General features: G+C 48.9%; 1 protein-coding gene across 1 annotated transcript; it reads left to right on the forward strand.

Annotated features, from left to right (window-relative positions):
• Positions 1-943: 943 nt before the first annotated feature.
• KRT18 (keratin 18) lies at positions 944-5,004 on the forward strand. The gene is made up of 7 exons (XM_049883226.1): positions 944-1,477; positions 2,257-2,339; positions 2,658-2,814; positions 3,564-3,728; positions 3,834-3,959; positions 4,226-4,449; positions 4,803-5,004. The coding sequence occupies exons 1-7, from the start codon at positions 1,073-1,075 to the stop codon at positions 4,921-4,923; spliced, it is 1,281 nt and encodes a 426-aa protein (XP_049739183.1). The 5' UTR covers positions 944-1,072; the 3' UTR covers positions 4,924-5,004.
• Positions 5,005-11,491: the final 6,487 nt, after the last annotated feature.

Raw genomic sequence — 11,491 nt, forward strand, 5'->3', positions numbered from 1 at the left:
AGGTGGACTGGCTACCAGGGCAGAGTCTCAGCTGGAACGTTTCTAGGTACACTTGTCTGCCCTCTTAGGCCCTTGTAGCACACTGGACACAATGCAATCTCCGTGAGGAACTTTTGTCTCTTACTCACTGCTGTTTCCCAGTACCCAGAAGAGGGCCTGGCACACAGTAGAAGCCCCAAAATATCTGTTGAATTGTAAATGCTCCGAAAGTATTTTAACCAAGGATGCAGGTAGGATGAATACCTTTGTGCAAAGTGAGGATGTGTCCCCTATCCAAATGACAAATGTCCCACGGAAGCCAGGTCTCTGAGAGAGTGACTTAGGGAAGGGGAAGGGGTAGGAGTGGGTTCAGAGAGCATTAGTTTTCAGGAGGCTGAACTTATTGGTGAGTGAATGTTTTTGTATGGGTGAGGGTGAAAGTGTGCAGTCGGGAGTGTTGGGGAACCAAGTGTGCTGCTGGGTTTGGAAACCACCAGATTAGAGGCTCAGGACTAAGTATCTCTTCCTCCTCCCAGTCCCCAATTTTTCTTCCCCAGGGGCGCCAGGGCTAGGATCCCCAAAGTGGATCCACAGTGGGGAATTTGGGCTGCAAGTTGAGGACAGCCACAAAGACCCACACTCCATTTCACCCCACCCTCAGAACCCTGAAATCTCCAACCTGCCAGCACCTCCTCTACCTGGGTGGGGGGGGGGGGTGGTGTATAATAGTGTCATTTCCTGCCCTGAAATTACAGCCGCGAGGGCCAAGAACACCTGCCGCCCTGCTGCCATAGTCTGTCCCAGTTAGTCATCCCCTTTCTGGGGCATTGTGGGTGGCCTTTACAGGACTGCACGGGGGGCGGGGGCGGGGGGGGCGAGGAAGGTGAGGAACCGAGGGCGCGGAGGCCCTGCCGCGGCCCACCTGTGGCCCAGGCTTCCGAGGCAGCTCTGGTGGCGGGAACGTGGGCGGGGACAGGGCGGCCCCTGCAGGTTGCCACCCCCACCCTCAGCGACAGAACTTAAGCCGCCGACCCGGTGCACTTTCCACAACCCCAGTCTGTGTTCTGTCCTCTCGCCTTACTCCTCCGACAGCATGAGCTTCACCACTCGCTCCACCACCTTCTCCACCAATTACCGGTCCCTGGGCTCGGTCCCGTCGTCCAGCCACCGGATCCGGCCGGCCAGCAGCGCAGCCAGCGTCTATGCGGGCGCCGGGGGCTCAGGCTCCCGGATCTCCGTGTCCCGCTCCAGCAGCTACCGGGGCGGCTGGGCTGGGGGGATGGCCGGGGGTCTGGCTGGAATAGGGGGCATCCAGGGCGAGAAGGAGACCATGCAGGACCTGAATGACCGCCTGGCCTCCTACCTGGAGAGGGTGAAGAGCCTGGAGACTGAAAATCGGAGACTGGAGAGCAAAATCCGGGAACACCTGGAGAAGAAGGGACCCCAGGTCAGGGACTGGGGCCACTATTTCAAGATTATCGAGGAGCTGAGGGCTGAGGTAAGGGGCATGGAGGGAGGGGCCCCAACTCCAGGCCATGTTTGACCCTCCAGTTAGACACCCCCTTACACCTCCCCGCTGCCCAAGTATCGGAGCTTCAGTAGGGTAGGATGCATTGACTCCTTCCCCCTTTTCCATCTCCATCCTGCCCCCCCACCCCATGGGGCAGTGCCTAGGAAAGTCCTGGATTTCCATACACATCCCTGGCCACAGAGGTCCCAAGGTTCATGGCTGGGCTTGGTAGGGTCCTTCCCCAGGAGATAGTGGGCTGTGGGACAGCTTTGCAGAGGAATTAGACAGCATGAAAGGAAGTGAGACAAGGCCCTAAGGAGAATTCCTGGACAAGTGGGGACAGTTGGAGGATTAAGGGGACGTGGCTAAAGCTGAGTCATCTAGGAGTAAACAGGAGGCCTACCTGTGGGAGGAGCCACTGCAGGGGGTGGGGGGGCCAGAGAAGGGGGGTGAGCAGGTGCACTAGGAAAAAACGCCAGGAGAGGGCCAAGGAGAGGACTCCTTAGTGGCTGCTCACTTACAGGCAGGCCAGCCAGCTGGGGCCCAGTGGAGGAGCAGAGGGAGACTAATGTGAGCGCTGGGATTTGGGACTCTAGGAGGGGAGGGAGCAGTTTGGGGGACATAGGTGGGAGTGGGTAGGTATATAGCCTCTGGCTATTCCTGGGACCCGGAAGGTATCACTGACACACATAACACCTTCCACACACTCAGTCCACTCACTGACTTCTCAGTCATGAAGCAACCTCTCTCTTCTCTCTCCATCCTAGATCTTTGCCAATTCTGTGGACAATGCCCGAATAGTTCTGCAGATTGACAATGCCCGGCTGGCTGCTGATGACTTCAAAGTCAAGTAAGACTCCGAGGCTGGGACCGAAGAGGTGGGGGCGGGGAGGGTAGAGCTAAGAGTGGGCTGGTCAGGTAGGAGCTCACGGTGGGATCTTGTTCAGGTGTGGATGGAACTGAGTGAATGAGACTTTATTCATTTATTTAACTATTCATTCATGCAACCCAGTTTAAAAACACTGCCCCAAGTGCCAAGAACGGTCCTTAGGGGATTACCACCTGATTCAGGTTGCTGGTTTGTAATGGGCATGGGGCTGCTCGTACAAGGATTGAGACAGTTCAGGATCAGAGATGGGGGCCCCTCTGACCACCTCCACATCCACAGGTATGAGACAGAGCTGGCCATGCGCCAGTCCGTGGAGAGTGATATCCATGGGCTCCGCAAGGTCATTGATGACACCAATATCACTCGGCTGCAGCTGGAGACAGAGATCGAGAGTCTCAAGGAGGAGCTGCTCTTCATGAAGAAGAACCACGAGGAGGCAAGAAGGGCCACTGGCCAGGACAGAAACCAAATGAGCGAAGACGAGTCTGGGTGGGGAAGTGATGGAGCAGGCCGCCTGCAAGTAGCTTGGCTGAGAAGTTCAGAACTACCAGTCTGGGCCTATAATCAAACCGTTCCATACATTAAAAAAAAAAAAAACCTGTTGCCATCGGGTCGAGTCTGACTCACAGCTACCTTACAGGACAGAGTAGAACTGCCTCACAGGGTTTCCAAGGAGAGCCCTGTGAATTCAAACTGCTGACCTTTTGGTTAGCAGCCATAGCTCTTAACCACTATGCCACCAGGGTTTCCATAATGGGGCACATATACTCTGCAGCTCACCTGAATTGCAGTGTGATGAATTTGAAATGACATGGGTGACAGAGAATGAGATGAGGACAGAAGTGGAAGTAGGTATCACTGGGAATGAGGAGTAAGGGAACATGGAGCTGGCAGGGCTTCCTAGACAAATGTATAAGGAGCAGGTTTATGGAAGGAGGGTAGATGGGGGGACAGGGAGAAGTGAGGAGGGATAAACTACCTGTGAATAACAGACATGGGGGACATTTCTACCCATTTGGAGTAGAAAGCCAAAAACGACATTGCCCAGAGTGTAAAACAAGAGTTTCCTCTGGTCTCTTCTAGAACTCATCCTGTAGACATCCTAGAGGAGGCAGTCACAGATAAAGGGCCTTATTGGAGCTCTGACCTTAAGCCCCTCCTCCCATGTGCCCCTCTCTCCTTTAGGAAGTAAAGGGCCTACAAGCCCAGATTGCCAGCTCTGGGCTGACTGTGGAGGTGGACGCCCCCAAATCTCAGGACCTCAGCAAGATCATGGCGGACATTCGGGCGCAGTATGATGAGCTGGCTCGGAAGAACCGAGAGGAGCTAGACAAGTACTGGTCCCAGCAGGTACCCAAGGGGGATGGACGGATGCTGAGCTATACACAGAAGCCTGAGGGCATGAGGGGAGGTGGGCAGGGAGACAGGGGCCTGATGGACTATTCCACCCTGCAGATTGAGGAGAGCACCACAGTGGTCACCTCTCAGTCTGCTGAGATAGGAGCTGCCGAGACAACGCTCACCGAGCTGAGACGTACCTTCCAGTCCTTGGAGATTGACCTGGATTCAATGAGAAATCTTGTGAGAGCTCTCACGTTACCTGCCTCAACTCTGAACCCCTGACCTCTGTCGGCCTCAAGCCCAACCCTGTCTTAGCCTAAATCCTACCCTTTCCATCTTAAATTCCTTAGCTCAGAGAAAGTCCATTCCTCTGTGTTTCCCACAGTTCCAACCCCTTACCCGGCAGAGTGGATGCTCAAAAAATGTGCTGTACTGAAAGTTGCAGAGACTTCCCCTGCATTCTTATCTCAGAGCTCACCCACACCTCCCTTCTTGTGCCCCCACAGAAGGCCAGCTTGGAGAACACACTGCGGGAGGTGGAGGCCCGCTATGCCATACAGATGGAGCAACTCAATGGGGTCCTGCTACACTTGGAGTCAGAGCTGGCACAGACTCGGGCAGAGGGGCAACGCCAGGCCCAGGAGTATGAGGCCCTGCTGAACATCAAGGTCAAGCTGGAGGCCGAGATCAACACCTACCGCCGCCTGCTGGAAGATGGGGAGGACTTCAGGTGAGTGAGGGTCTCCTACCCACACAAATCAGGTTGAGATAGTACTTCTCCCCAAAGCCTGAGTTTGTATAAGCACTCCCCATGTGCCTATTCATTGATATTCATTGAGCGCTGGACTGGTGTTTTAAGCATGCCTCTCTGTGTCTGCAAGGAAGTAATAGTTACACCCTCTTATGAAAAGAGAATGCACTAAGTTTTGCCCTAGCAGTATTTAGGGTACGATGGAGTTTGGCCTTGAGTTTTCCTTTTATGGAGGAAGTGGCTAAGGGGCATTCAGAGACAAAAGGCAGGGGCCAAGTTTTCCTTCTATTCTGTGTGGCTGTTTATAACTGGGGCTTGGTTTTCTGCTACAGCCTTAGTGATGCCCTGGACAGCACCAACTCCATGCAAACCATCCGAAAGACCAGCACCCGCAGGATCGTGGACGGCAAAGTGGTGTCTGAGACCAACGACACCAAAATTCTGAGGCATTGAGGCAGCAGAACCAGGGTACCCCTTGAGGAATGGGAGGTCAATAAAAACTTGAGGTCACTGGACATCACTCTGCGTCTTCCTTGGCTGTTTTCATACTTCTGTGCAAATGCTCTGCCCCAATAGTCCCATCTATGACCACGCAGAAGTCACCTCTGACCCCAGGTGTGTCATGGGGGTGGGGGACTGCACAGACGAGGCTCTTGGAAGTACCTTCTCAGAGAAAGAAGAGGGAAAGGTAGATGAGATGGAACAAGGACAGTGGGAAAAACTACAATAGCTTGTGTCTTAGCCTTTGAGAAGAACTGGAGATCATAAAAGCCACCCTCCTGCCTATCCTGGAGTTCTCTGTCCACCAGTCTGGCAGGTGCTCCTTAGCAGAAATCTGAGCCAGAAAAAGAAGTAGTGCCAAGGACAGAGGGCAAAGGAAAGAGGAAGAGGCAGGACGAGACCACACAGCTGGCCCTCCCCATCCCTGCCACTCTGCATCCTTGGCCCACCGCCCAGTACATCCCACCAACCAGCCTCTTCACCCCACCAGCCTCTTCCCCCCAACCCCCTCCTGCACCTATTCCTCAAACCTATGATTTCCATGCCCTGATCATTTGCCCAATTGGGATATGAATTTTAGAATGACTAGAGGTCTGGCTAGAATTAGAGTAAAGGTAGTCATTGAAGATGAAAGAATAGTCTACACTAGTGGTTCCCAGCGAGGTAAGTGGTGCCCCTAGGTAAGCATCCGCATAGTAATAGTGGACATCTTGAAGCTAACTGAAATGTCACAATTCTGTGCTTTTGGTTGAATTGTGTTGTGTAGTAGTAAAAACAACAGATTTCTAAAACTAGTCATAGGCTTTGATTTAGAGGATAATTTATGTTTTTTAACTTCAAAAAAAAAGTATAAAGGTAACATGCACAGGTGTAACATTCAGCAGGACAGAAGCAAATAAAATTTAAGATCTCCCAGCTCCACTCCCCAGAGGTAACTACTGTTAGTTTCTTAAATATGTCCTAGAAAAATTCTAGGCATAGGCAAACATATTTTATTTTATTTTATATACGTAGGATTATACACTGTTATACACCTTGCTTTCTTAAACTGTGCCTTCTTTTAATAATATTACCTTGGATACCTTTCTAAATTAGTATGTATGGACTTGTGTCTTTCTTTTTAATAGCTGCTTAGTATTCCATTTTGTGGAGTACTAATTTACTTACCCCAGGTCTTCTAGTGATGGATATCTTAGCCTCCAATAGTTTTGCTCATGCTAAAATGCTGTAATTATATTTGTGTACATATATGCACTGCGTGTGCATATCTATAGGATAAACTCTGAGAGCACAGGGCTTGGTACAAAGTATGTACTTAATATTTGATATGGTGGTCTGGCAAACCAAGTACCTACTTTGTACCAAGCCCTGTGCTAAGCACTAAGTATCTACATGGGGAAAAAACAGGTATTGCCTCTACCTCATGGAGCTCACAGCCTAATGGTCAAATATATGCATTTTTATTCATTCTTTCAACAAATATTTATTGAGCACCTATGCTGTGCCGGGTCTTCTTCTAGGTAACAAAACAGACAAAATCCCCAACCTCATGGAGTTTATATTCTGGTGATGGGAGGCAGATAATAAATAAACATAATAAGTAAGCAAATCATACAGCACGTGAGCAGGTGATAAGTGTTACAGGTGGTGATAGAGTAGGTAAGGGGATTGGTGGTGGGGAGTCAGGAATGATCTCACTAGGAAGATGATACATGATGACCCTACGATAATGGATCATCGGCTAAAATCGAAAACAGTTTTCACCTAGAAATGCAGTTTGTTCACTCTGCAATCTCGGAAAACGTGGGAGAGTTTGTTGGAGAAGTAGGTCCCTGGATGGTGAAAACAATTTGCTCTTGGCTGCTAACCTAAAGGTTGGCGGTTCAAACCCACCCAGAAGGTACCACAGAAGAAAAGTTCTGGCAATTTGCTTCCATAAAGATAACAGCCAAATCTGGGGTCTTAAACGCTAGCAAGCGGCCATTTAAGATGCATCAATTGGTCTCAACCCACCTGGTTCAAAGGAGGATGAAGAACACCAAGGAAACAAGGTAATTACGAGCCCAAGAGACAGAAAGGGCCACATACACCAGAGACTACATCATCCTGAGACCAGAAGAACTAGATGGTGCCCGGCCACAACCGATGACTGCCCTGACAGGGAACACAACAGAGAACCCCTGAGGGAGCAGGAGAGCAGTGGGATGCAGACCCCAAATTCTCATAAGACCAGACTTAATGGTCTGACTGAGACTAGAAGGACCCCAGTGGTCATGGCCCCCAGACCTTCTGTTGGCCCAGGACAGGAACCATTCCCGAAGCCAACTCTTCAGACAGGGATTGAACTAGACAATGGGTTGGAGAGGGATGCTGGTGAGGAGTGAGCTTCTTGGATCAGATGGACACTTGAGACTATGTTGGCATCTCCTCCCTGGAGGGGAGATGAGAGGGCAGAGGGGGTTAGAAGCTGGTGAAATGGACATGAAAAGAGAGAGTGGAGGGAGGGAGTGGGCTGTCTCATTAGGGAGAGAGCAATTGGGAGCATGTAGCAAGCTATATATAAGTTTTTGTGTGAGAAATTGACTTGATTTGTAAACTTTCACTTAAAAAAAAAACAGTAGAAAAAAAAAAAAAAGATAACAGCCAAGAAAACCCTATGGAGCAGTTCTACTCTGTAACTCGTGGGGTAGTCATGAGTCAGAATCAATTTGATGGCACTGGGTTTTGGTGGAGAAAAGCTAAAGATGGCATTGTTTGAAGCACTTATATCCCAGATAGGCTCAGAGACAAGTCAAGACAGGCAGTCCCTGAGGGTAGTGGGAAAGCCCCTGGATAAACAGGGTGGAATCAGTGTCAGGCGCTGAGAAAGAAGCTGGGTCAGGAGAATGTAGGAGTGGAAAGAGCGTGGGCTGCTCTTCCAGAGCACAGCCAACATGTGTTCCATGAGAAGTTAACTGGGAGCTCCAGTGGGCAAGTATGCCAGCTGCCACTGGGCTCCTGGGTTCTTCTGCCTGGAACAAAACAAATCCCATCTGAAATCTGAGGTGCTTCTCACTCTTTTTAAACCTACCTTCCCTGAATAAACATAACAACCACCTGCCCCACCTCATTTCTATTCTCCTTCCAACCCCTCACTTTGCCACTCCCCCAATCTTCGCGGTTATTAGGAGAGATCAGTCCCTGGAGAAGGACATCACGCTTGGTAAAGCAGATGATCAGTGAAAGAGAGGAAGACCCTCAACTAGATGGATTGACTCAGTGGCTACAACAACGGGCTCAAGCATAGCAACAGTTGTGAGGATGGTGCAGGACCGGGCAGTGTTTCTGTTGTGCGTAGGGTCGCTATGAGTCGGAACTGACCCGACAGCACCTAACAACAACAACCTTTGCAGGGCTCTGTAGAAGGTAAGGAGTTCCTGGGTGACGTAAGGGTTAAGCACTTGGCTACTAACCAAAAGGTTGGTAGTTTGAAGATGCCCGGTGGTGCCTCGGAAGAAAGGCCTGATGAACTGCTTCCAAAAGGTCACAGCCATGAAAACCCTATGGAATGCAGTTCTACTTTAAAACACACAACTGCTTTTGCAGGAGATTAATCTTTGGGGCAGCCCCCCACCCCCTCAGCCCTCCATATGCCATTAAATTTTACTTCCTGAAGTTTGTTATAGGAAAACATTTCTGGGTGGTTTTTTTTGCCCCATCCCTCCCCACCATTTTCCAAATATGTAAGTTTAATGTTGAATGTGTATTCTCAAACCACACAGGTGCCCCAGAGGTTCTGACAAGCCTCCCTAAGGGGTTGTACTGCCCTGGCTGCCAATCATTGTAATTTAGTCAGGGAGAAGCCAGCTTTCCTTAGGCCCCTAAAAGGAGAGACTGATAGCTCAGTTGCAAAGGGTGGGAGGGGAAGCAGGCAGGTATGAGAATAGACTGACCCCAGCACACCTTATAGGATATGGACCTGCCTGAGGGTGAGACAGAAAGTCCCTGGCAGAGCCTGAGCTGTACTTGAAGCTGAGCCAAGCTGATCAGAGAAACCCAAGATGCACCTGATATGATTATCCCTCCCATTAAACACCTCACAGTTCCCAGGGCGTTTATGCATTTGATCCTCATTACAATCCCATGAAGCAGGGAAGGATTACCCAATAAGCAAGCTACATACAGGCTTACTTGTGCTTATTTACTAATCTATAGTGCACAATTTCACCTGTTTTTCCACTACATGTGAAATCATCCACTACAGACAGTAAGTAAACACATGTAAACCCATGCGTACCTTGCTTACTATAAGCCTGTGGCATACCTTGCTTACCGGTTGACCCATCCCTGCATGAGGTATGCAAGGCAGTTGGTATTACTGGTCCTGACTCAGAGGGATGGAACTGAGCTTCACATAGCCAGAGGCATAAAGCAGGAAACCGCATCTCCAGATTCCCAGTCCCAAACTCTTCCTCCACGGATTATAACCTAAACCAGGGGTTCTCTGTCCTAGCTGCACTTTAGAAACACCTGAGGGAGCTTTACAAACAATACTGATGCCCAGAAGATTCTGATTCAGTTGTCCTGAGGTAGGTGCCCAGGCCTTAAAAAAAGGCCTTAGGGCAGATTTTTTCCAAGTTCCCAGGTGAGTCCAAGAGGCAGACCCAAGCAGCCAACTGGGGTCAGCACCCTGGAATTCCTTCCAGGTGTAGGTCACAGATGTGCCTGTTTTAAATAAGCAGGCTGTTGGAAAAGCCCGAGGCCTCTGCGGCGATCCTCCTCATCCCCTAGCTTGGGTAGACAACTGCGTGAGGGGCTGCCCATTTTGTGCCCCAAGTGCCAAAGGGAATAATTAGCATTCCTAAAGTCATAACATGGAATAGCCACAGGGCTGATGTAACTAAGCTGGATGCTGCAGGTTGTTGAATTACATCGTAAGTTGAAATCTCAACCTTGCCAGGTCTTATGTGAAAGCCAAGGCATTGACTGAGAAGGAGAGGAATTCTAAGAACGGGAATAGGGGCTTTTGGATATATTTCAGGATGCTGGACTTCCAGACCCCACTAAATCTCGTTAGCAGAAGGAACTCATCCTTTTCTGTCTAATGTGGGTATTTCTGGCTTGCTTGGAGAATCTGTAGTGACTTAACCTGAGGTAGTTAGTTTGCGATGGATGCCTCAGACATACATCTGACCCTACAGGAGAAGACTCACAAACCAAAAGAATTACAAAGAGTTTGCTATTTTATGTATATGGACAAGAACCTGCAGAATATGTGTGGGGTTGGGTTCTAAGAGTGATAAACTAGGGCTGAAGCAACACACTTTTAGATTAGGCTGAGTTTATTTATACGGGTTCGGAGATCCCAAATTCAGTCTGGAATGATTTTAACCCTTTCCTTAGTTAACTAAAACCTGGACTCAGTAGTGGCTTATGATAAATGAAGCTGAGATGCCAGAAATTTCACTGCATAATGGGGAGGAAGGAATCCAAAGACTTAGGGAGAGAGGAATGTTGGAATGGATTTATCATGTACAATCCACTCACCCATTCCTAAATAATTCCTCTAAGAGGGCTTTCCATTGAGAAATACACTGATTAGAGCAACACAGCATTCTGAAAAAGTGCTCTGCTGCTTTTTCTCTGCGTGCTTGGGGATGAAGATGGGAAGTGCTACAGTGGAAATGGGCTAATGATAGAATCCCAGCATGGCAGAGGCCAGGTGGCACCACCGGAGGCAACATGGTCAGAGTAATAACCAGAATGGTCTGATCCATAGGGATCATTGGCAGCAATTACCTATCATGGGGTTCCGGGTCTGGAAAAAATGGGCAGTCTATTGAAGTTCTCTCTTTTTTTTTCTTATTAATGTGGCTACTAGAAATTTTTTTAATTTATTTTTTAAGGTACATACAGTAAAATTTACTTTTTTTCTTTTTGGTGTACACTTCTATGAGTTTTGACAAATGAATTGTTGTTGTTACCTGCCATCAAGTCAGTTCCAATTCATAGCAACCAAATGTACAACAGAATAAAACACTGCCCGGTCCTGAGCCATCCTCACAATCATTGCTATGCTTGATCCCATTGTTATAGCCACTATGTCAATCCATCTGGTTGAGGGTCTTCCTCTTTTTCACTGACCCTCTATTCTACCAGGCATGATGCCCTTCTCCAGGGACTGGCTCCTTCTGACAGAGTGTCAAAAGTTCTCGAGATGAAGTCTCACCACCCTTGCTTCCAAGGAGCACTCTGGCTGTACTTCTTCCAAGACAGATTTGTTTATTCTTCTGGCAGTTAATGGTATACTCAATATTCTTCACCAACACCATAATTCAAAGATATTAATTCTTCTTTGGTCTTCCTTATTCACTGTCCAGCTTTCCTATGCATATGAGGCAGTTGAAAATACCATGGCTTGGTCAGGTGCACCATAGTCCTCAAAGTGACATCTTTGCTTTTTAACACTTTAAAGAGGTCTTTTGCACTAGATTTGCCCAATGCAATACATCATTGGATTTCTTGACATGGGCTTTTATTG

Source organism: Elephas maximus, chromosome 4 (assembly GCF_024166365.1).
Source record: "Elephas maximus indicus isolate mEleMax1 chromosome 4, mEleMax1 primary haplotype, whole genome shotgun sequence".
NCBI lineage: Eukaryota > Metazoa > Chordata > Mammalia > Proboscidea > Elephantidae > Elephas > Elephas maximus.

What these genes read in the sequence shown, in the direction of transcription:
- KRT18 (XM_049883226.1), top strand. Translation starts at nt 1,073, where the DNA reads ATGAGCTTCACCACTCGCTCCACCACCTTCTCCACCAATTACCGGTCC. An exon ending in TGAAGAAGAACCACGAGGAG is followed by an intron (nt 2,815 to 3,563) that starts GCAAGAAGGGCC and finishes TCTCTCCTTTAG; the next exon opens with GAAGTAAAGGGCCTACAAGC. An exon ending in GAAGATGGGGAGGACTTCAG is followed by an intron (nt 4,450 to 4,802) that starts GTGAGTGAGGGT and finishes TTTCTGCTACAG; the next exon opens with CCTTAGTGATGCCCTGGACA.